This window comes from Mesoplodon densirostris, chromosome 2 (genome assembly GCF_025265405.1).
Source record: "Mesoplodon densirostris isolate mMesDen1 chromosome 2, mMesDen1 primary haplotype, whole genome shotgun sequence".
Taxonomy (NCBI): Eukaryota; Metazoa; Chordata; class Mammalia; order Artiodactyla; family Ziphiidae; genus Mesoplodon; species Mesoplodon densirostris.
In genome coordinates this window covers 5,940,718-5,965,970 of record NC_082662.1, presented here as the reverse complement: position 1 = coordinate 5,965,970, position 25,253 = coordinate 5,940,718, and the positions used below count along the sequence as shown (strand labels likewise).

Here is a 25,253-nt window from a genome sequence, read left to right as displayed (position 1 = left end):
ATGACTGAACCCATAGAAAACCCAGTAATTCCATGCTCTAAAATGGTTAATATTATGTTATATGAATTTCAGCTCAGTTAAAACAGAAATCTCACCACAAAGAAAACACTGGGTCTAGATTGATTTAGAGGGAAATTTCATCAAACATTCAAAGAATATATAATTTTAATCCTTCACAAATGATTCTATAGAAAAGGAAAAAATGGGGGTGGGGGGCAGATATTCCCCAACTCAAATTATGACCTAAGCACAAACTTGATACCAAAATTGTACAAGAAAGGAAACTTCCAGTTCAACCTTACACGTGAGATGCAAAAAAAAATCCTAAAATAAATACTTAGCAAACTGAATCTGGTAATGCATAAAAAAGATAAAACGTGATGACTAAATTGGGTTTATCTCAGGCATGCAAGAGATTAGTAGATTAGAAAATCTACTCATTTAATTCACCACATTAACAGATCAAAGGGCAAAAACCTTTAATGATCTCAACTGCTGTGGGAAAAGCATTTAATAAATTTCAACATCCATTCATGACACAAATTTAGCACGCAAAGAATGGAAGTGTATTCCTTACCTAATAAAGAATATGATGACGGCAGGCAGAATAATGCTCCCACCCACCATCTCCCCTCCCCTAAAGATGTCCCTGTTCTGATCTCCAGAACCTATAGGTTACCGTTAATGGCAAAAGAGACTCTGAAGGTATGATTAAGGCTCAGGACCTCAAAATGAGAGAGAATTTGGGGTCATCCCAATGGGGCCCAAACCAGTCATACAAATCCTTAAAAGTGGAGAAACTTTGCTGGCTGCAGTCAGAGAGGGCCATGTGACCACAGAAGAACAGTCAGAGAGATGCTGTGCTGCTGGCTTTGAGGATGGAGGACTGGGCCATGAGCCTAGGACCGCAGGGGGCCTCTAGAAGCTGGAAAAGGCAAAGAGATAGATTCTCTGTTAGCGTTTCCGGAAGAAAACGCACACCGGCCCACACCTTGATTTTAGCCCAGTGAGACCCCTGTCAGAGGTCTGACCTTCAGAACTGTAAGATAATATACTTGTGTTGTTAAACCACTAAAATTGTGGTAATTTGTTGCAACAATAGAAACCTAATAACAACATAACAACAACAAAAGAACTCTACAGTAACTGTTCTATTTCATTCCCTTTAAAATCCAGTACCACCTAAGAGGGCTATTGTGATCACCTGAATTTAGAATTTTACTAAATTCAGATCCTAACCAGGACAGAATGGCAAGATAAAGCCAAACGTCTAAGGGCTGGAAAGAGAAATAAATTGTCATTCTTTGCTGATGATGTGAATGTCTACATAAAAAATTCTGTATAATTTATAGCTAATTATTTATAGCTAGTTATATTAGAATAAGAGAGTTTAAAAGCCTGAGTACATGATCAATATGTAAAAGTATCTGCATTTCTATATACCAGCAACAATCTGAAAACATTTTTTCAAAGGTATTTACATATCAGAAGAAAGAAAGAGAGAAAGAAAGAAAGGAAAAAAGAGAGGAGGAAAAAGAAGAAGGGGGAGGGGGAAGGGGAGGGAGAAGGATTTAAAGAATCCAACAAAAGATGCGCAAGCTCTTGACAGAGAAATCAGAGAAGTTTATTAAAGACAGATATTAAAGAAGACACAAAAGGGTAGAGAGTATACTCTGTTCTTAGTTAAGAAGGATCAACATCAGAAAGACATCAACTTTCCCTAAATTGCTCTACAAATTCAATCAAAACTTGAAAAATCAAAAAATCCCAGCAGTATGTTTTGTGAGAGGTGATAAGCTGATTCTAACATTTATCTGGAAGAGCCAAGGCTACGAACTGCCAAGGTACTTCTGAAGGAGTTGGGAGAATTACCTCCACCAGGTAAAGAAATTAGCCTGTGTGGTACTGATGCAGACACAGACTAATGGATTGATGAAAGAGAACAGAGCCCCTAAACAAAGATAAACGCTATGGAAATCTGAGTTAGGACAGAACTGGAATTGCAGATTCGTGGGGAAAAGATGGGCCATTCACCAACTGGTGCTGGGACAACTAATTAACCATTTGGAACAAAGAGAAGTCAGATGCATACCTCGCACATACACAAAGTTAATTCCAGATGGCTTAAAGGCTTACAGGTGGAATGCAAAACTGTAAAAAAACTTAGTAGACAATACAAGTGGACATCTTTACAATCTTGAGATAGAAAAGAATTTAGCACAAACTATAAAGACAAACATTGAGATTCTACTATACTAAAATTAAGAATTTCTGTTTATCAGAGATGCCATAAAGAATGAAAAGGCTACTCCGCCATTAAAAAAAGAATGAAATAATGCCATTTGCAGCAACATGGATGGACGTAGAGATCATCACACCAAGTGAAGTAAGTCAGAGAAAGACAAATATCATATGATTTCACTTATATGTGGAAACTAAAAAATGATACAAATGAACTTATTTACGAAACAGAAAGAGACTCACAGGCATAGAAAACAATCTTATGGTTACCAAAGGGGGAGTTTGAGATGAACAGATACAAACTACTATATATAAAATAGATTAACAATAAGGACCTATTATATAGCACAGGGAACTATATTCAATATCTTGTAGTAACCTATAAAGGAAAAGAGTCTGATATATATAACTGAATCACTTTGCTGTATGCCTGAAGCTAACAGAACATTGTAAACCAACTATAATTCATTAAAAAAAAATCTTAAAAAAAAACAAGTGAAAAGGCAAGCCACAATCCAGAAGATATTTGCAAAACAAATAAATAACAGGGTTTTTTTTTCTTCTTTACTTAAACTAAAATCAAAAGCAGTTCACTCATTTCTCCCAATTTCTTCTCATATAAATGATTGTGATTAATATTCAGAATGTATAAAAAATTCCTACAAATCAAAAAGACGAAAACCCAACAGGAAAATGAGCAAAAGAGAGTCATTACACAGAAGAAGCCATAAGAAAAATGCTTCCTGAGTTACCAGGAAAATGCAAATTAAAGCCTCAAGGAGATACCATTTCATTACCCACCAAATTAGCAATAACTTAAGAGTTGGACAATAGCTAATGGTGACAGGACATGAAGCAACAGTCATTCTTTTTTTTTTTTTTTTTTGTGGTATGTGGGCCTCTCACTGTTGTGGCCTCTCCTGTTGTGGAGCACAGGCTCCGGACGCGCAGGCCCAGTGGCCATGGCTCACGGGCCCAGCCGCTCCGCGGCATGTGGGATCTTCCCAGACCGGGGCACGAACCCGTTTCCCCTGCATCGGCAGGCGGACTCTCAACCACTGCACCACCAGGGAAGCCCTGCAACAGTCATTCTTATTCACCGCTCGTGGAGAATAAATTGCCAGAACTGTTTGGGAAGTGGCTTAGCGTGTCCTAGTGCAAGACTTCTTAACCTGGGGCACATGGTTAGAGGGGGCGTCTGTGTACTCGAATGAGAAAAAGAAGTATGTCTGTGTTGTCACTAATCTCTAACTGAAACTTGTTATTTCCTTCCATTAGGAACCAAACCTTTGTGTTACTAGTACTGTACCTGTGACTTGTACCAACCAAGGGAATACAGATTTTGTGTATCACATTGAATTTGTTGCAGATATCTCAAAATACCGTTTATGGTCACCACAACTTCAAAATTATGGTCGTTATTAGACCGATGGCTAAATATGACCATTTAATGGTAGGAGGACATGTATTGCTTTATCACAAATTTGTACTTTTAACATTTTGAAAACTATATTCCAATACGATTGGTTTCCCTTGTAATCCAATGTATTTTACGTATTTTAAAATGTTATTCTAAGAAGTCATCCAAGACTTCACTACTGTACCAAAGGGGTCCATGAAACAAAAAAGCAAATACTAAAACAAGTGGTCCTTAACAAAATGTCTACCCTGGAGAAACTCTTGCCCATATGCATCAGGAGATGCGAGCAAAACGCTGGGAGACTGGAAAGGGCCCAAATGCTCATTAGCAATACAATGGATAAATTGTGGAATGCAGTATAATTAAATTTTTTCAAAAGTGCTTGAAGACTCGGGTGGCACTGAGCTAGATGTCTCATGGACTAATGACATAGTATTATCCACAATCCAGAGGCAATTTACTCTGTCGTTAAGTAGGCTGAGCGTCCCGTCATTTTTGGATGATGGAAGGAGAAGCATAACCAAGTATTAAAAAAGAGGGTGAGTTCATTTCTGCTTGCAAACTTGTCCATTATTCCTGCATTGATTCACTGCTTAAGGCAAACCAAGGGGATGGTCTAAGGCTCTAAGGCATGACTATCAGTTTCTGCATCATCATCCTTTACCTGCCTCTCACCTGGCAAGTTATCCCTAACAAGACTGCCACCTTATCTCCCTACATCCCCAGGGCTAGGCATTCAGCAAGGTTAATGGAGAGAGACTGCTTTTTGTGTAACTGACCACACATCATGTTGGGGGCCTGAGGCTCAAGGCTGGTGGGCCCCAAGACCTCCCCCCAACAGTCCGGAGTGGGGTAGGGGCTGGAGGGACAAGCCCTCAGGACGCAGGAATTCAGGACTGACACCAGCTACATTCCATGTGTCTTTTAAAACAAAGCACAACTCGCTCTTCAGTAAACTCTGTGAAATATTATTCTCCCCTTGAACAAAGAAATCTGAGCCAAACACACCTTTACAGCATACTCACTTTTGCTTGGCTTTTAAGAAAACCTCTCAAGCAAAGCTGTGACATCGACCGAGGCCCAGCGTCCCGATCCTGGTGGCTCTTGCAAGGCGGTGCCTGGGATTCCGTCACTGCCAACCCAAGGTCTGTGTCTGCATATGGCTCCTCTGTTACCCACAACTTTCTTTTCTAAGACAATGAACTTTCCACTCGAATGTTATTTTTAAGCCAAGGAAAAATCTCCAAGAGCAGGCTGAATTCAAAAACAAAACAACAACAAAAAAAACTTTTTAAAAGAGAAAACCCGAGAATGTGATCACACGCAGAATTGAAAAAGCAAAATAAAGCAGCTGAGTTGTGAGGCCCGGAGGGGGGATCGCATCTGATCTGACGATGGATAGCAGCTGGCCCAGGACTTGGGGAACCTGAAACAGCCCCTGCGGGCTGCAGGAAGCAGAGATGGTGATGCTGATGGCGATGGTGATAATGATGGTGATGGCAATCCTGACCGCAGCGCCTGGCCTCATGAGAGCCCTGGCCCTCTGGCCCTGGGTGCCTTGAGGCTGGAGCTGGGGTCTGCGGGGAGGGGCTCGCTCCAGGATCCCACGCTAGGAGCCAGCAGGGTGTGTCCCGCCCAGATATTCCTCAGCCCCTTCCTGCGCACCTCACTGACTCTGACCTCACACGCCAGGGGAGATGCTGTGGCAGGTATGTCAGTGGCCCTGACCCACTGCTGCTCCTCGGGCACCCAGGTCCCCTGACCAAGAGCAAAGGCAGGGAGTTTTTTAAAAAAAAAAAAAAAAAAGCAAAACTATGAGATGATTGCTCAGGAAAATTGAATGTTCTCCTCATTCCTTAGGGAAGCAACAGCCTAGAATATAGAACACACAACCAGACTAAGATGATAGAGTCGGCTACACCAAAATCATACTTTTCATCTAATGTTTCACAGTTTAAGAAATGTACTTCCCTCTTCATGGCTGCCTCTGATCTTCGGACAACCCTACAGCACAGGACCGAGAGACTACAGTTTTCTCTTCTTTTTACAACGGATGCCAGCGGCCACTTTGTCAGGACGTTGGGAGAATTGAGTTGCATGATGTAGCCAGCACGTAAATCTCCGCATGCTGGCAGAGAAAAGGTTCTCTAAGATACAATCAGTGAAAAAGCAAGGTGCAGAACAGTGACGTATGTAATGACTCTGTCTGCATACAGTGTGGAAGGTTAGCCACCCAGCTGGAGGCTTGGTCCGCCCCTCCTTCGTTTATTCATCAGGCTTTCACCAGACACCAGTCACAATCACTAACTCTTTGGAAGAGCAGTTTGGCTGTCGCTTCCCTGGGGCAACAGTGACCAGGGCCTCGGGATCCGAGCCTGGCCACCTCTGCCCAGTGCCGGGAAAGCCACGGCCCGGAGCTGCTCACCCGGGCTGGGCTCCGGGTAAGAGATTTGATTTCCAGACCCCATCTCCTCCCTAACTCTGCAAGCGGCCTTGGGCAGACACCGGAGCTCCAGAAGCCACAGCTACTGTCGCAAAGGTGAGAGTGAAGGAAATGATGCCCAAAGTGGGGTGACCCCTGGCTGAGGAGGCCCGTCTAGCTGGATGGGCCACACACTTAAACTCCAAGTCCAGGTCACTTTGAAATGTAGCCAGCCTCCCCCCTCCTTCAGTTCCCAAGTTCTCTTTGTCGGCACCACTGCCCCGCACCCCCTGCCCCCTGCTTCCTAGAAGGAAGAGAGCAGGTGTGTTTAGCATAGGAAAGAAGCCAGCAGATTAAGAGGGTGGAGGCTTTCAGATGCTATCGATACGCCTAAAGCCAGCAATTCTTGACCTGGCCAGAAAAGGCCTAAGGTTTAGATAAAGCAGGTCCTGGAGCCCCTGCCCCAAACACTGTCGGGGGAAGAAAAAATCTTCGCTATATCGCCTGGAGTCTGATAAACTGAGTCTCTTAAAAATGCTCTTTCCTTTTTGTCCATCTGGAATCACCTTTTCCTGCCGCCCCAAGGGCACAAAAATTCAAAGAGCTAATCTCTTAAATAGTTCCCTTCCTGCAGGTCACTCAAATTCCAGGGAGCTTAATCAGAGGTAGGGGCTGCTGGTAAGATATGCCATGACTTGTGAGAGTCTTCTTTTTTTTAAACCAAATAATTAGTCTGTCTCTTTTTCTTTTTCTTAATTTTTATTTTTTGGCCGCGCAGCATGCGGGATCTCAGTTCCCCGGCCAGGGATCGAACCTGCACCCCCTGCAGTGGAAGCGCAGGGTCCTAACCGCTAGGGAAGTCACGCAGGAGTTTTTACTGTTCACTCTTAACAGTGAATTACTTAAATGTCAGTAAATTAGGACTTTCAAAGTAACAGGTTTTGAGTTTTTCTTTCTTTATTGAAAGTATATTTTATAGACCTCTTGAATTCATCAATCTGCACTCCAAATTCACTGCTCCTACCCCAAGGGCTCCTTCTTCAGCTCAGGACAGAAAATCTCCATTGGACCTTGTGTTCAAGTCGGAAAGGTGGGAATGGCCTTCTCACCCACGTGGGCGCCCACCTCTGGGTTCCTCCCCCTTGCTCCCCATGGGGCCCCCTCTCAACAGAGAACCTCTGAACCGAGAAAGATCAGGGTCCTCCTCCAGGGCTCCCCACCTAGGTGACAGCTAGCTCTCCAACCCCACCCCCAGCCAGCCACCCTCCACACCCCAGTGCTCCTGCCCCAGGGCCTTTGATCTTCCTGTTTCTTCTTCCTGGAATGCTCTTAGCAGACCTGCCTTACTCAACGCCGGATCTCTCCAGGTTTCCCCTCAGGTCACTTTTCACAGAGGTCTCCTACATACACCCTGCGGGCCCGTCACTGCCCCCTTACCTTGCTTCTCGTCATAGAACCTAGATGTTTTCCTCTCCCAGTCCCACGTATTAGCTCTAAGAGGACAGACTGTGTCTCCCAATGGCTCTTGCAGCACCAGGAATGGGCTGGGCACAGAGCAGGTCCAGCACAGCCAACAGCTGCTGCAGGGGCAAACCTGACCTCACCTCAGAGGCCCCCCAGCCCTCATGCAGTGTCTCCTGTTCTCTCCCCGGCATCCTCTTTACACCATCAGTGCTTATCAGAACCTGCAATTACGTTTGCATTTTTCATCAGTAACATCTGCCTTGCCTTCCGGTTCAGGGGTAGGCAAACTGCAGCCCGAGGGTCCAATCCCCACTGCTGCCTGGTTTGATAAAGGTTTTGCTGCACGGCCATCCTGCCTGCCTGGTGGAGTGGCTGTGGCTGCTTTTGTGCTACTAGGACAGAGCTGAGTAGCTGTGACAGAAACCTCACAGCCCACACATCTAAAAGGCCAGGAGGGAGCGGGGAAGGAGAGAAGGGGCGGGGGGTGGACAGGCAGCAAAGCACACTGGTGGTTCGGCAGTTTTACTTGGCGGCTCAGTCCTCCACCCTCAGGAGCCTGCCCACCACCTCGTTCCTTTGTGTCCCATCAGTCACTTACAAATGGTTTAACAAAAAAGCCAAGGGAATTTGTTGGCTCCTGTTCGCAAGTCCAGGTGTTGCCTGCTTCGGGTGCAGATGGATCTTGGGTCAAGCGCGTTCTGAGCTTTCCACCTGTCGTGCTGGAGCCACGTTCGGCCCGGCCTTTTCCTCCAGGTTCACTGCCGGCCCTCCCGACCACCCAGCAGAGAACCCCAGCGGGCAGGGCACAGGCCCCGGCACTGAATCCCACTGGCTGACAGTCCCACCTGGGTCAGGGTGTGTCAGGCTTTGACTGGTTGGGCCTCGGCTGTGTGCCCAGCCCTGGTGTGCATCCCACCCACTGCACACGGGAGCCGGGCGGCTCGCAGGGTGAAACAGCCAGGTACTGTTACCCAAGGAAGGGAGGGCAGGCTAGGCCAGCCTTGGGAAGTTTTCAATTCCATCTCAGGACTCTCTCTGCAACGGGAGACGAGGGATCAGCTACAAAAGTTCACCAGTGCAGCCAACCTCGCTGGTATTTTTTAGTCGCACATTAGAGATACAGTGAAAGAACGGGAGAGAAGTCACAACCCTCACAAGCCTTTTCAATCTCTGTTTTACGCTTTTCCTCCCTGCTGTGTAAAATGCGTTTCCTATTCATTTATTTCAGCAGCTGTATCAATGGCTAAGAGCTGCAAACGAAGCTGATAATCACTTGGTTTCACACAAGAAAACAGAGACCAGAAGTAAAAGAAGGAACCATCAGTAGTTTTGCTAAACGCCCCATTTATTCTGCAGTCAAGGTTCAGAAATGTGGGGACACAAGTGCAGGCTGAGGAATCTCTGTGCAGCTGTCACGTCACAGCCACACTTGAGGGGGGATGGTGATGACGGCGCCTCTGCACAGTAATCCCCCTTCTTTTGTTTAAAGCGAACACGGTGAGGATGGATTACCCATCAGCAAACCTCTCTGCTCTAATCTTTAAGAACCAGCGGGGCCTTCACTTGTTCGGCCACCTCCTTGCCGGCCAGCGCCTCGACAATCGCCAGAGCAAACTCGAAGCTGGTTCCCGGCCCCCGGCTGGTGAGGATCAGGCCGTCCCTTTCCACACGGTTCTCTGAGTAGCTGTAATGACCTTCGAAATAAAAACAAAAAAGGGTTACGTCCCAATGGGCTATGCTGGACAGCAAGGGAATACCACTCAGCAGTCCCATTCCCTTACAGCAGTGCTACTGGTCTCATGAAAATTAAAAAAAGCACAAGCAAAAACCCCAGGACAACAACGAGGTGGCCAGTCACTGGCAACCCTTAGGCACTCCCAGCTCTGGAAGCACAGCGGGAAGATACCGAGGCCGCCACGCACAGCAAAGAGCAGGAGAAGCGAACAACTGCTGAAATGAAGCGTGTGAACACATGTGACTTCAACGCAGCTGCATAAGACCTCGTATGTGTGCGGGGGACGCCGGAGTGAACGCTAAGCACTCACGTTTCTATTCCACAACACACGCAAGTGTCAATTCTGTGAAATGAAGGGTAGAGAAGACGCACCCTAAAGTATGACTGCAAGAGTTCAGGAAATGCCACCCCAAAATAGGCTGCTTTGGTATACTGATTATTTTGAGCTAAAAAGCACTTGAAAAACAGCACAGGCAGGGAGAGGGAGTGGCTTCCTCTGAATCTCCTTTCCTGCCTAAAGACAGATCATCCAGAAGGAGCTCATAAATCCCCTCCCGGGAGTCTCATCAACCAGGAGAGGAAACTAGAAGTTGACACCACACCCAGACAAACTTTGTCACAAACTATCATTCCTCCCATCTACTCTCCGAAGGGTCCCTTCATCTTTCCTAAAAGCCAATTACGCTGTCCTGAGAGGCCTACCTCCCCGTCCCCTTTCTCTATTAAGATGGTATTTAAGCCAGAATTCTAAACCATCTCAGGGAATTACTCATTTTTCCCTGGGTATCTCCCATGTATACATGTTAATAAACTTGTTTTTCTCTGGTCAATCTGTCTTTTTTTTTTTTTTTTTTTTTTGCGGTACGCGGGCCTCTCACTGTTGCGGCCTCTCCCGTTGCGGAGCACAGGCTCCGGACGCGCAGGCTCTGCGGCCACCGCTCACGGGCCCAGCCGCTCCGCGGCATGTGGGATCTTCCCGGACCGGGGCACGAACCCGTGTCCCCTGCATCGGCAGGCGGACTCTCAACCACTGCGCCACCGGGGAAGCCCCCCCAGCTTTTTTGTTTTTTTTCAGGGGTCTCAACTAAGAACTCAGAAGGGTAGAGGGAAAATTACTTTTCCTTCCCTACAAAATGCTGGAGGAGAGGGGGATGAGGCTGACCTGGTGTTGAAGGTAGAAACCACCTGTGACGCCGACCACCTAGGTAACGCGCGCACACGCTCTCTGCTGCCTCAAAATCAAACAAGCACAAACTACACACAGCGGATCGGGAGCGCGGAGAGGGAGGCGCGGAGGGAGAAACCACACTCACTGGTCGGGGACTACTTTCCTTCTGCGGCCCCAGTTGGCTGTATGTGCTTCTCCTATATTCCCAGGAAGTAAACGATACCGCCTCCGGGCAAGTCTCAGGGCACGAAGCTGGGATTCCCTGCACCAGCCCCCACAGCCCTCACCCTGCACGCCAGGCAGGCGGTCAGCAGACCCTCCCTCCGCGCGCAGCACCAGTGCCCCACGCGACCTGCCCCACCGCCCTCTCCTACCTGGAGCTGCTGCCGGGCACACTGCACTCTTTTTTTTTTTTTTTTTTTTTTTTTTTTTTTTTTTTTTTTTTGCGGTATGCGGGCCTCTCACTGTTGTGGCCTCCCCCGTTGCGGAGCACAGGCTCCGGACGCGCAGGCTCCGGACGCGCAGGCTCAGCGGCCATGGCTCACGGGCCCAGCCGCTCCGCGGCATATGGGATCCTCCCAGACCGGGGCATGAACCCGTATCCCCTGCATCGGCAGGCGGACTCTCAACCACTTGCGCCACCAGGGAGGCCCCACACTGCACTCTTTACGGCCCCACGAGGGGTCCGGGCTGCTCCTTCTGCCCAGGAAGCTCTTCTCAGCGACTTGCTCTTTCAATTTCAGCATCGGCACCAAGCCCCTAGAGAGGGCACCTGTGACCCCTCTCTAGACCAGGTCCCTCAGGTCACTCCATCACAGCCAGTGCCCTCCCAGCGCCGAGGAAACAAGTCTGTCTCCTGTTCACTGTCTATTCTGTAAAACGCTGAGCCTTCACCTGCCCGTCTGGCCCAGGGTATTGATGGCACCAAGCGGGTGCCCCCGAGTACCAGGTAAATGAAAGAATGAAGGACGCTCCTCCGCCTGCTGCCTGACTGCAGGACCCCTGCGTCCAGCCTCCCTGCTGGCTGCCGTTCCCTCCACACTCAGCACCACCAAAACGGGAACCTTCCCGAAGCGCACATCAGAGCACACCCAGTGCCCCCAGGAGAAGCCTTCGCCAACTGTCTTCAGCACCCTGAGGTGACCCTGAACTCCACGTCACGGTGCACAAACGTCGGGGCCTGGCCTGCGCACAGCGACCGGACCGGAAGGAACCAGAGGGGAGACGGAAGCAGCCGCATCCAGGCGGGAGCCAACGGTACCTGGACGGGACAGCAGCAACGGACAGGAAACGAAGGTCTGAGATGTACCCCGGAGGTCAAATGCCCAGGCCTTGGGGACAGACTCGATGTGGAGAGACATCAAGGGTGACTCCCAGCCGCCTGTCCTGGGCAACCGGGTGGGCGGGTGGTGGCACCACTCAGCGACGTGGGACACGAAGGACAGAGGGTCCTCTGTGAGATCCCGCCACACCCAGTCCCGCAGGGAGAGCCAGGCACGCAGCGCACACACCGCCTCTGAACCCCTCCCCTCCCCCACGCTCAGTGCAGACCTCTTGCCAGTCCCCCCCACCCCCGCCCCGAGAACACCTGACGACCTGGCTCTATCTTGTTCCCTTTTCTGTTCCCAGAGCCTAAGGAAGAGCTCAGGAAATGCCTGTTCAGTGAACACATACAGAAAAACGTCTCCTGGGACTTCCCTGGCGGTCCAGTGGTTAAGAATCCGCCTTCCAATGCAGGGGACATGTGTTCGATCCCTGGTCGGGGAACTAAGATCCCACATGCCGCGGGGCAACTAAGCCCGTACGCCGCAACTACTGAGCCCGCGCACTGCAACTAAGACCCAATGCAGCCAAAACAAAAAAAAAAAGAAAAGAAGTCTCCTGAGCAAGATGCTTCTGCTGCATTAATGAGCTATAGAAACCACGTCCTGATGCTCATGTCCTTTCAAAGTGGATGAATAACACCTTCAGTGATTTATGTCTTCCTAAACCTCATTAAAAATCACGTCACCCACTGAAATAACTGACTACAGTAAGTGAAACATTTCCTAGTTACACTTTTTTAGAAGAAAAGAGGATTCCTGGTTTGAGGGCCAGAGGTTTTCCTAATCTAACCTCATTTCCTGATGGTTAAAGATCATTTTAAATGCTGAACTAGAAAACTGGCTGGGCTGGGTCTCCTGGAGCTGAGATGGACAGGTCAGCGGGAGGCACGGCTCTAAACGGTTCACTTAACCACCTCTTTGTGGGTAAAATATTACAAATACAGCCTGAACTGGTTAAAGATGTTTAAAGGTCCCATGTTCTCAGAATCTCAACCAGGAAGAGCAAAAGGTCTACTTACGGACCACCTCCACCTAGTGGCGACAATGAAGAAAACCCCCTGCGCACCAGCCAATTCCCGGCCAACCCGCAGGAGGCATTCATTCCCTGTTAACTTTAAGCAAACACCCCAAAGCCTCTCTCAAAGCCCAGAGATGAAGCACCTGGGGAGGCCAGGGGGCAGTAACTAACGGCAGCTTTTACCTGCACACCCATCACCTACATGGTCTGGGCGCCACAGGTGGAGTCGCCACAGAGACGGGGCGTCCCAGAGAGCCTGAGATATTTACTAGCTGGCCCTTCAAGGAAAAGCCGCCGACCCCTGAGCACAGCAGCTCTGGGTTCAAATCCAGGTCTGCCATTCAGTAGCTGTCTGACCTCTCGGAGCCTCCTTTTTCTCTTCTGTAAAATGCGGATGATACCAACCTAACAGGATGATTATGGGAACCCAACCAAACCAAACGCCAGCCCGAAGTGGCGGTGTCATTACTGCAGACATGGCCGGGTAGGGGCAGCCTGTTCGCTGCGGCATCCCCGGCACTCAGCCCAGAGCCAGGCCTGCTGATCTCAACACGGTGTTCACACGAGGACGAGACAGAGGGCCCCCCGGAGGAGACATCCAGGAAGTGATTACAGCTCCACCTCTCAGAACGTTCTGAAAGGGGAGAAACTGCCAACATTCTTCTCTTACAAGAGGACTTACGTGTAAGAGGACAGAATGCAATGCTGGTAACTTAGGCGTGTGGGGGGCCTCACCAGGACAGAGGCGGGGCCCCAGTTCCGGCCTGGCTCCAACAAGTGGCCTCGCCTCCCCAGGCGAGGTGAAGCCAACACCTGCCTTGCTGGGCACCGGGGCTGCAAGGCTTGAGATAGCGTGCAGGAATATACCCTGTAGGTGCCCGAGAGTTAACGATCTCATCTTTTTCTATTTCTGATCTGCCTCAACTTCCTGAGGCGTTACAAGGAAAGAGCCACAAAGATACATGTGCAGATAATGGGGAACATGTTCCACTCCTTCTTCCTTCTCATGTGTCGTAACTACTAAAGGAAGCCCGATTCTGTTCTTTCTAACCCTCCAAAACCCCTCCATTAGCTCAAAGTAAATTAAATCCCTACACTAAAAAGTGCCCAGAAACCAGAGCCTTAAAAAAAAAAAAAATCAATTTTCACACAGATGGTTTTACTGACAACTTGGTATCTTTCTGCCAACTAAAATCACAGATTTTTCAAGAAAATACTACTTTGGATCAGATTTAAGAATATGCAGAATCTGCAACACCGAGAGTGACCCCTGACATAAACTATGGACTTTAGGTGATGATGACACATCAGCGCAGGTTCATCGACTGTAGCAAAGGCACCGTCTGGTGGAGGAAAGGAAGCTGATGGTGAGGGGGATGGGGTGGGGTACTGGGAGTTTAGGGAAACGCTGTACTTTTCTGCTTAATTTTGCTGTGAACGTAACACTCCTCTAAAAAATAAGGTCTATTAATCTTTTTAAAAAGGCAGTGAATGAAAAATGCATCACTTTACTTTGTGATGAAAGCAACAACATAAGAAAAAATTTACTTGCCCTACTTTTAGTTCAGAATAAGTCCAGAGGAGAACAGAGATAGACAAGAAAATCCATCAGTCGCGCAGCTGTTTTCAAATCCGCTTTTGATACTATTAGTCTTTTTTTTTCCCCAACATCTTTACTGGAGTATAATTGCTTTACAACGGTGTGTTAGTTTCTGCTGTATAACAAAGTGAATCAGCTGTACGTGTACATATATCCCCATATCTCCTCCCTCTTGCGTCTCCCTCCCACCCTCCCTAACTATTAGTCTTTTTATTTAGCCACTGGTTTTTGGTTGGTGGGTGTTTTAAACGGAGCCGGTCACTCGGTCTCCCCGCCGGCTGAACGCCAGTCGAGCCACTTTTGGCTTCTAAGTGGGAATTTGTTATTCCCTGCACTTATCCACACCAGCGTGATTCTTCTTTCTCTCTGCATGTTCCAGGGTCTCTGCCTCCCTGTGATATGCACTACAGGGACAGGTGGCAGAGGAAGATACCACCTGACAAAAGACACTACCTGGTTGGTGCTCTGAATGTCACACTGAGCAGCAGTGGCTACACAGCTGTACATCCAGGAGCTTGCTTACATTGTTTTGCTGTTAATTACACACTGCCTCATGTTTTTAAATTTGATGCACATGTCTCTGCAAACTGTTAACTCTTGGAGGGCAGAGACAATGATGTGCTTTTTAAAAATAATCTCCAAGTGACAAGCAACAATAAGAGAATTTTTTAAAAACTTGATAAATTACCAAAAAAGGTTACAATATTAGGTTAAAAAAGCAAGCTGTAGAATATACTTACTAGATCTCATGTGAGTAACAATATTAAACTGCAAAGGATAATGAGTATGTGCAGAGAAAATTCTAGAGTTTCACAGGAAAACTTAATAGAAGTTAAATCTGAAAAGTAGAAAGGTGCTGGGGAAGTTAGAGAGAAGAGAAACATCTCCTTTTACTTCACCCCTTTCTGTACTGTTTGCATTTTTTTTTTACCATGAATAGAAATTGTTTTCATGAAAATAAATGAATAAAAGTTACACATCTAGCTGATATTTATAAAAGAAGCCCATGAAGGAAGGAACAGGCCTGCCTGCCACCCGGGCCTCCTCTGGAAGAAGGGAGCAATGTCCATTTTACTTTGGATTGTGGGCAAAAGGGCACATTCTGAAATTGCTATCAAGGTTTAAAATTTACCCTCAGGCCGCTGGCAAAGTATTGAGTAAAAATACTAGTTAAACTGGCATTCTGCAGCAACTCCGAGCCAGGCCGGCCTTTGGCTCAGCGCCTGTGTCCCCGTTAGGGTGCATGTCTGCAGACCCACACCGTCAGGGGGCGCACACGTAGACACCCACACCATTGGTCCGTCTCTCTCACTGAAACACTTGCAAAGAAAGTGAGGAACACATCACACCCCAACCCACAGAGAATCCCTATGTACTACTGTCTACCAAGTGGGAGACAATGCTATAGCACAGCTTTCTGAGTCGGTCTTTTGGCACATTACAATATAAGCGTGTACTTACTTCCGTCCATCATTTTGTCTTTAGCAAGTGGGTGTGTTGTAACTTTGCTTCCAAAACCTATTTCATGAGCCAACAGAGCCGTAGGCCCTAAAAAGAAGATGAATAAAAAGACTTAAATGTAGACACAGAAAAACCCATGTTTTAAAAATCATAGCAGCAAAAATATTCTTCAAAATCAGGGGCTCTTACCTAAAATATACTTACGATTCTAAAACTAAACACTTCTCAGTATGAGAGGTAAAGTATGTCTATAATAAACCATCTGCTGAGCACATGTGGCAAAAACGTACAAACTTAAAACACATCAATAACCATTTAATCAAAAATATCTACTTTTATAGCCGAGGAGCAAACAGATAAATAGAACATGCCCCCTCGAGGGACAGGCTGCAAGTGTAACAGGGGTACAAAGGAGGGCGAGACCATGGAGGGCAAAACGTCCTGCCTTACCCTTTGCAGATGGAAGATTTAGTTACACATGAAAGGCAACTAGTTCTCTCTGAACCCCTGGGCTTGGCTGCTATTTTACACACTAGTTTTATTTTTCTACTTGAGAATGAAAAATTAGCACTCATCCATCTGTCTATCCCAATGTATCAGGTAGTAGGATTATTAAAATGAACGGGACATTGTCCCACCCCAAAGGAGACACCTGTGAGATACCCACGTCTGAGATACAAAGGCACTGGCGTTTCTGTCTTACAACTACACACTTAAGAACCCTGCACCAATGCCCCCTGTGGTCCCCTACATGCTCCCTCTTAAAATGAAGGTTAAAAAACAATATGCTGGTGCTAACTTGAGAGTTTTATGAATGGTCAACTTCACGGATAATCACAAGCATATTCTGTAGGTAACAGTCCTCAAATAGGGACTAAGACAAAAAAGGTTTTATACCTTTGTTATCTTAAAACTTTTAGAAAAGTAGTTTTTCTATCCTTTTCCTCTAAGCCACCAAAAAATAACAAAAGAAAAACTTTCTAAGGCCTAATGTCACACCTAGAAAAACTTCAGAAGAGCACCTCGGCCTTCTGAATGGTTAGTGCACTGTGGTTAACGTCCCAGGACGGACTCTGCACACTTTAACTCCAGCAAACCCAAGCACTTGCTCTTATGACCTTTCGTTTTACAGCACCGTTCCAAGGATAAAGTGGTTGTATAACGGACCTACCTACAGGCTACTCAGATCTTACCTGCTACTAACAGGAAGATCAGACAAATGATACGTAATTACATAAGCTTTCTCTCTTAACGTCAGGCGTCAGTTCCATACCAAGTCCTCATTTATATCTTAACTCGAAAGCCTCTTAAATATACTTGACGCCCCCTTCCTCCTTACTTGTATGCTGCATATGAGAGCTATGTTTGGTAGCAAATCCTAAGAGTGTGTGTAAAAATTGAGTAATTATCTCAATTTTTATTTGATGTGTTCATGAATTACCTTTAATTCTTATTTTGTAAGATTTTAAGAAAAAATAATTTCCTACATCATATATTTTAAAGCAAATTTCAAGCGATGACTGACCGTACATGAGGACAGCAGGCCACACAGCAAGCCAGGCATATTTAGGCTGCTCCCTCCAGGTGATAAAATGGCTGCCTATAACTTAATGACTGTACGGTAAGCTCATAATTACTGCTTGCCGGGGCTTCAGAATCCTAGCTGGAAAACTCGAGGGGATACTTAACTGCTCCTATTACTTGAGATTCCGGTGGATGAAACGTGGCCGAGTCTGCATCAGGGGTCCAGCTCTGAGCAGCGAGCAGAAGGTTCAGGGAACAGAGGGTACAGTGGACAGAATCGCCTTGGGAGGCCCAGAGGCGAAAGCCAACAGCGCCACCGTGTGGTGATGTACAGAGGGAACATCAGGTCCCACGACCGCCCCCAGCTTGCACCTGCAGCCCAGCGCTTGCCCGCACACAGCCTGCTCGTCACCTCCAGGCTTCCTTCCCCTGCCCCACCCAGAGTGAATCTCGTTTTATTTTCTTCTCAAGACAGCCTCCCTTCCGATTTCTGTCTCTCCCATTCACTCCACATTAGGGGCTAAGCTAATATTCCTTCAGTTCAATAAACCGTTCCCAATTCCTAGCTGCGACATTTAAGAATCATCTTGTTCTCATCTGCGGATTTAAACACCCGGATCTCTCCCATCACTCGTTCCAAACGCCATCACGCTTCTCCTACTTTGTGCAGCACCCAGCGGGGCAGTGCCGGACATTCAACAAGATAACAGGTCACTAGCTCCGTTCACTTTACCATGTGGATGTAAATGACGACAAGGCCTGTGTGCCTTAGCAGCGTGGGATTCAAGTCTGCCTGAACACAAAACCCTGAACCGGATGTGGCTGATAATTCTGCTACTGTGGTGACACAAAATGACAAACTGATACGTGCTTTTTACTTGCAACACAGTCCTAAGAGGACAAGCCCAGCCCAAACCCTTCCCTCCTTCCTTTAGGTGAAGCGCTGAGAATGAGGCAGAGGTGAGGGGCAGCACGTGGGGGGTGGGGGTGGGGGGTGGACTAAGCCCTTGCCTGAATGACGGCACCTCTGTCTTCCTCCACAAGGAGGGCTGCAGCTGCTTGGGCTGCAGCGTCCTTCAGCAGAGAGAAATCCCCGAGCCCCAGGGCAGGTCAGAGGTCAGTGCTGACCGGAACCGAAGGACGGGGCTTGCCAGGTGGTTGCCCCTCAGTCCTTCCCGGTCTTTAATGCGGAGGTTCTCAAACATTTAAAGGGGTCTTCGGACCCCTTTAGCTATTATACGAGTTACATTTATCAATATCTGCCACGCTAGAAATTAAAACTGGGACAGGTTTACAACATCAGAATCCTCAAGCGCACAAGCCATGCCTGAATGGTGACATCGTCATACTCTGATGTCACTCCTGCGAGAATAAGAAGGAAAAAGGCCAATAATGTGTTAATAGTATGTGCTTTGCCCTTACGAACCCTTTCAAAAAACTCCGAGAACCACTGCTGTAATGCAGTCCCCAGATCCCCGGCCTATGACTTCTTTTAAAAAGTCTATTGTATTGAAGAGAATATCAACGCATCATTTTATTTAACCATCCATACATTCATCTCTTTATTTGCTCTTTTTGACAAACATTTAATGAAGATCTATGAATAAGGAAGGCACCTGCCAAAATTACACTCTGAAGAAAATGCAAGATGGCAGAATATCATCTGATATTAGAGCAGAAAGGATGGACTTTAAAATGGTATCAAAAACCAAAGTATTACTAGGTTTCAAAGATGTGGAGACATCGACAAAGCACCACCAGCCTTACTCTAAATTACGTGGCAGAGAATACAGTACCTAAGACCCAGCACTGAACACTGGGGACCAGGCAGGAAGCCCCCCAGGGCAAGCACAGGGCAGAGCAGTGACGCTACGCTGGCCCAAGTCTTGCCGCCCCTGTGCGGGCAGGAGCACTTCCTGGCACGGGGATTTGCCGTAAGAAGCTGATTACTGAGGGCCAGAGGGGCCACGTTCTCCTGCAGGTCCACCGAACAGGGAAAACACTAAGTTTCACAGAACGCAGACCAAAGGCAGGGAGAGGCAGAAAACGCAACTATAGTAATTTCTGAGATGCCATCAACCTCAGGCCCCAAACTAAATACACCGATACAGATGTCCTTCACGCCTCAGGAAGGGGAAGAAATACTGGGAACACGATCTTGTAATTAAAGATGACCCCGTCACCTATTTTTTGAAGAAAGCACAGGACGGCTCTGTACTTACCCGCACAGATTGCGGCGATGAGGCCCTTCCTCTTTTCTTGTTCCTTCAGGACCTCCTTCACAGCAGGGGACTAGTCAAAGAAAACCAAAAACACAGCAAGCTGTCGTTAAGCTGCAGCCAATCTCTGGCTGGCAACTTTGGCAGAATCTGATTTTCGCTTAAACCACAAGATCTTCCATCTATTTTTCAACAATACTGCTAAATCATCAATATAAAAACTACCAAATTCGTAGTGTTTCTACATCCTTAAACCCAATCAAGGCATTTATTATAAGAAAAAGGTACCCTTTTCTTAAAGATGTTTAAAGATAAGAAAAGCAAGTTCCCTTGGGCATATTAACCCTTGCCATTTTGTACTCTAGGGAGAAAGGCACAGAAGGGAGGAAATGTGTTGTTCTGGGTGCTTTCAGACAGCAAAGCAGGGAGTGGAGCTCAGCAGTCCCAAATGCCTCATGAGCTTCTGTGTGCCCTGCCCCCGCCACCTCTCTCTCTTCTTCTTCCTGCAGGCTGACTCTTCACATAAGACAAAATGAAGAAGCAGCGGCTTCTTTTATGCCATTTTTCATTCCAGCTGGCAGCTCCAGCCCCCTGCGACCTCCCCATCCCCGATGGTTGAGTAGACAGCCAATCTCTTTATCTTTCCAGGCTTAACCCTTCACAAGCACAAAATTAATCATTCTGCTGCGGTTGAGGGAAAAAAACAAGTAGTCTTACATTTGGACTGTATTCACAGAATCTGTTCATAACTGTTTCACCAATTCCGCTTACTTCCATAGTAAATGTTATTAGAAACGGTTTTTTTAAAATTAAGCTAGAACACCACTTTGTTAATTTCACATAGCCTCCTTCCTGAAATATTTTAGCAGCAAACCCAGCAGAATACGAGACGCTGAAGCCCCCCAGATTTACCTGGGATAAATTCTGTGCACCCAGACCACCTCCTGGCATAACCACCACATCGTAAGGTCCCTGTAACAGTTCAAAAAATGAAAAAGGACGTGAAGATGTTTCACTTGAAGTGTGCGTTAAGCAGGAACACTTTCACATCAGAGCAAAAAGCTGTTCACAGAAGAACAGTTAAATTAGGGGGTTCTCTATGATGGGATATTGTAACTAGTAAAAAATGCAGAAAATCTGTATACAGTAACATGAAATGATGTCTATGCTGCAGAACTGCAAGCGTATCATTATCTCATTCCTGTACAAAGAATAAATATACACACGCATGTAGATGCACGTGTGTACACACCTCTCAATGCCCTCACATACATGTGTACAGTATACAGACACTCATGGACAAAGGAGATCACCAACTGAGGCAGGGTGGGGGGAGGGCGAGAACAAGAAAGGGACATTTAACGTTTGATTCTGCGTTTGTCTACACCGCGTGAATTGTTTTCAACAAGAATGTACATAGTAATAAATAACTAAAAACAAAACAAACTCTAAAAGGCACAAAAAGTTTTTTTTAACCTTATGAAAAATGGAACTTGGAGGATAAAAATGATGTAATATTTTAGTATCCCAGATACCAAAACAGCCTAGAAGTCTAATGATTTCAAACTTGCTGAAATTACAAATAGAAATTGGTTTAATACAATATCTTAAATTGTTAAAAGCTTTAAAAATTTAGTCATTAAGCAAATTATGAAATGAAAATTTACATTTTTAGTCCAACACATACTATTTAGAGTTACTTTTAAAGACTGTAAAATATCCTATGTTGTTTTAAAACCAAGCAAAGCTTAGAACAATATTTGTGAAGTACAGAATTTTTTTCACTCCTTTCAGAAACTGAACTAAACAATACCAGACACCATAGGACAAAAACAAACCGGGAAGGAATATTTACTTCTAGTCTCTCATTTTTAACCTGCTATTTAGAAAGTTTCAACAATTTATGTGAAATACCAATATTCTTACACTCCACAATCTAACAAATAAATCTGAAATATTTGGATTAGAAAGGAATACACTTTTTCCTATGCATTTGAGAGTGAGGCATAGGGAAATCAGGCTCCAGGTTCCCCAGGAGGGCAGAGATGGCCGTCCATGAGAGGGCTCTGCTTGCTTTTCTGCCACAGCTCTGATCCAACAGGGTACAGCCTACACTCCTGTCACACCGGCCCCTGAAGCCTGAGCCTGGTGAAACCGTGTGCAAAGGTGTCTGGTATACGTAGCGGGGGTCATGCTTCTGAGGAAAGGGACCACAGCTCTTGACAGATTCCCAGAAGTGTTGGTCCCCCTCAAAAGGAAGAACCGCAATACTGAAAAAGTGACACAATTTCAGGGGACCTCTTACCCTTCCCTTAATCCAACCACAAATCAAGTATGAGTTGTTCCATGTAACATGAATCACACAACCACGTCTCTGTCACTGATAAAGGAAAGATAAGAAGTAGCTTTCGAGTAAAAAAGGAATGGGAAATGTCCACTTGACTCTTATATATTAAGTAACATAATTATAAGCAGAGGACAGGCTGCCTGTATGAGCCAGAACACTGATGAAAGGGTCCCGCCCATCCACCCACACTGAGCACATGTGGTTATCAGGGACCTGCCAGGTTCCCTGGATACACAGTGGAAAACGGCAAAGTCCTCCACTTCCCAGGGCTTAGTTTAGTACCAAAGACGTCCAAGCAAAGTAACTTTCTTAAAATAAGTCTGTGCTAACAACAGTCTTAGATGTAGTCAAGAGACAGTTCAAGAAACTGATAAAAGAAGCCAGAGGAAGGAATAATTCCAAGTATATGGAACAAACCTCTTTTTTTGCATCTTCTAGACTGGCATCAGGACAAATGACAACATCTCGGCTACACTGTACCGGGTCTTTTCCAGCCAGACCTGCAATGGTGACCTTAATCTAAGAGAAAGACATCATCACGATATTTAAGAACACTGAAACATAAATTTAGAGTAACATTTCCACAGCTGCCCTGTGTTTTAAAATAACTGGGCAGGAAATACTGCAACCAAACCATGCTGACCTTAGGCTATTAAGATGGCTAAATAGATTTAATCACTAGGTCTGTCCCAGTTTGCCTGGAACAGTATGAATTAAAGATGCTGTCCCAGCACCCTGTCTGCTTAGCGTCCTTTCTCCCACAAGTGTTCTGGTTTAGGTGATAAATTATATGATCATCCTATCAATAATCCACCTGGCAAAGTTGCTGTTGCCATTTAACCCTCCTGGTATTTTCTTAAGGTAGAAATACAAGTTAAAACAACGAAATACTACTCCGCCTTGCAAAAATTTACAAAGTTGACTGGAAATACTGGAAAAAATGGGAATTTTCCTCACTGCTGGTGGGCCCACATATTAGTACTTTGGATAGTCATTTGACAAAATCTAGTAACATCAACCATGCAACTAGCAATTCCTTTTAGGCATAGAGCCTAGAAAAACTGCTACACCTGTGAACAATGAAACCTGTACAAAAATATTACAGTATTAGAATGCTGTGAAACAATAAAGGAATGGATAGATTGGCATATTCCTACAGTGCAATACTAAGCAGCAGTTTTATTTTTTTTTATTTGACCGTGCCACGTGCGGCATGCGGGATCTTAGTTCCCCAACCAGCGACCGAACCCGTGCCCCCTGCAGGGGAAGCACGGAGTCCTAACCACTGGATTGCCAGGGAATTCTCTACGCAGCACTTTTAAATAAACAAACTGGATCTATACCTTTACTACAACGTGGGCACTTCATTTAATTACTTTATTGATTGTTTCTGTGCCTCAGTTCCTTCAACTGTAAAATGAGAATGGCAATAATTCATAAGGTTATAAAATGTAAAAAAGTTCATGTAAGTGCTTAGAATGATACCTACCACTCAGTAAACGCTATTTAAGCATTCACTATGGTTATATGCGTATATATAGGTTTATACCACAGACATGCAAAATGAGAACCACACTCTAATGCTACTTTAAAGATATGCATGGAATGGATCCACCTCACTGTGAGGACAGCAGTTACCTCTGGGGCAAGAAAGGGAAAGGGATTAGGGAAATTTACAAAGAGGGCTTTGCAATGCCTTCTTCCTTTAAAGCACCTGTTCTGCAAGGCACAGGTCAGAAAGAAATACAGCAAAATGTTAACAAGTAGTAAATGTGCACAGTAGATAAACAGGTGGAATTAGTCCCTGTACTGTCGTGTCCGTTTGAAATACTTCATAAAGTACATGGAACATTACTTTATTCAAAATGCCTTATAAAGATCCAAAAATGTTTTAAAGGAGAGGAGGGCTAGAAAACTCTGGGGGACATACTCCAGCTCGTCTCATGACATCGACAGGGATGACCGTCTCCATCTCCTCTGCCCCTGTAGCCAGGATGACCAGAGCTCTTTTTGAAGCCATTTTGATGTTGGATTTTTTAAAGATGTAACTGAAAAAAAAACAAAAGATTTTCGAAAAACTTTCACTGCGACTCTGTAAGAGCCAACAACCTCAATTTTAGGAACATTTTTAAGGAGAGTAACTAAGTGCCTCCTAAGGAAAAGGTTTTGATACACAAACACAACTGAACATGAAAAATGCATTTTAGATTAACACTGGTTTTCACAGCATTTCGATTGATGCTTTTTGAGATGAAAACACAGTAAGGTTGCCAACACGCTGGTATTGTTTAGATTTTCCTTTATCATGTTTTTAAAAATCCAATTTCTAATAATATATTGCAAATGAAAATTTCCAAGACACAAGTACATGGGTCTTTCATTTCACACGATGCGGGGGAGGTACAAAGTCGTCTTTTTTCAAGTACTATTTCACAGAGAAACGACTAAACTTAATTACCTGGGTGAGAAACGAAATACACTCTTTAGCAATTAGCTCCTGAGATTTTTGGAGGGGATTTTTTTTTTTTAGTTCCAATAACTGCACTAAAAATTCGGGGGAGGTTAACAGTGTTAAATATTTGAACACACTTTTTTTTTTTTAATAACGGAGAAAAATGGTAATTCCCCCTCACTACGCTCAATGCAGCTAGATTCTCTCTTTGCACTTAGCAAACGCCGTTGTAAACGACGGCTGCTAAGCCAGGGTCTAAACAGTTTTTAGCCTATTCTCTTTCCGCAGTTTGTCTTCCGTGAACTGATCTTGGTAAAACGATGCTAACACACACAGGATTAACTAGCTCCCGGCTGGTGGGATGCTATGCACGCAAATTCTGGCAGCTTTAGCGTTGCTACTACGCTGGCGGCCTAACGGCGCCGTCTGCTTATCTCAGAAGGCCGCCCACTCCTCAAACGCTGCGAGACGCCGGCCGGGTCCGCGCCGCCTCCGGGACCCCCCGAGGGTCCAGCGGGCGGCCCGCGCGCCCTCGCCGCCCGCGGCGCCACGGCCTGCGCACACGCCGAGTTCCCCCAAGGCCCCGACCTGAACCTCGCCTCTTCCCAAGGACGCGGAGCCTCAGCCCGTTCCGGTGGCACCTCTACCCGGAGGACGACAGGGCCAGAACCGAACTAACCCAGGACGCACGCAGGCACGCAACCCAGCACGCACGCGCGCCGCCACGCTCCGGGCTCAGCCCCTCATTGCGCAGGCGCTTGCCGTCCGGCTTCTCATCGCCCCTCACTGCGCAGACGCGCGCCGTCCGGCCCGGCTCCTCAGCCTCGCACTGCGCAGACGCATGTCGTTCGCATCAA

The 25,253-nt window shown here is 46.2% G+C and overlaps 1 protein-coding gene across 2 annotated transcripts; it reads right to left on the bottom strand.

The window, feature by feature from the left end:
• Window positions 1–8,871: 8,871 nt before the first annotated feature.
• Window positions 8,872–25,175, bottom strand: PARK7 (Parkinsonism associated deglycase). 2 transcript variants are annotated; one of them, XM_060088912.1, is made up of 7 exons: window positions 25,076–25,175; window positions 23,875–23,992; window positions 22,362–22,463; window positions 20,510–20,569; window positions 19,601–19,670; window positions 15,855–15,941; window positions 8,872–9,241 (listed from the first exon to the last, which is right to left on the bottom strand). In XM_060088912.1, the coding sequence occupies exons 2-7, from the start codon at window positions 23,962–23,964 to the stop codon at window positions 9,081–9,083; spliced, it is 570 nt and encodes a 189-aa protein (XP_059944895.1). In that variant the 5' UTR covers window positions 23,965–23,992; window positions 25,076–25,175; the 3' UTR covers window positions 8,872–9,080. The 2 variants fall into 2 exon arrangements, with proteins under 2 accessions (XP_059944895.1, XP_059944896.1); XM_060088913.1 differs by lacking the exon at window positions 25,076–25,175 and adding an exon at window positions 24,985–25,070.
• Between the last annotated feature and the right edge of the window lie 78 nt (window positions 25,176–25,253).

Bases quoted from the DNA above. Each gene is read 5' to 3' on its own strand.
- PARK7 (XM_060088912.1), bottom strand. From the start codon at position 23,964: ATGGCTTCAAAAAGAGCTCTGGTCATCCTGGCTACAGGGGCAGAGGAG. The intron at 15,942-19,600 runs GTAAGTACAGAG...TCTTCTTTTTAG, and splicing joins CATCGCCGCAATCTGTGCGG to GGCCTACGGCTCTGTTGGCT. The intron at 9,242-15,854 runs GTAAGTACACGC...TTTATTTCGAAG, and splicing joins AGACAAAATGATGGACGGAA to GTCATTACAGCTACTCAGAG.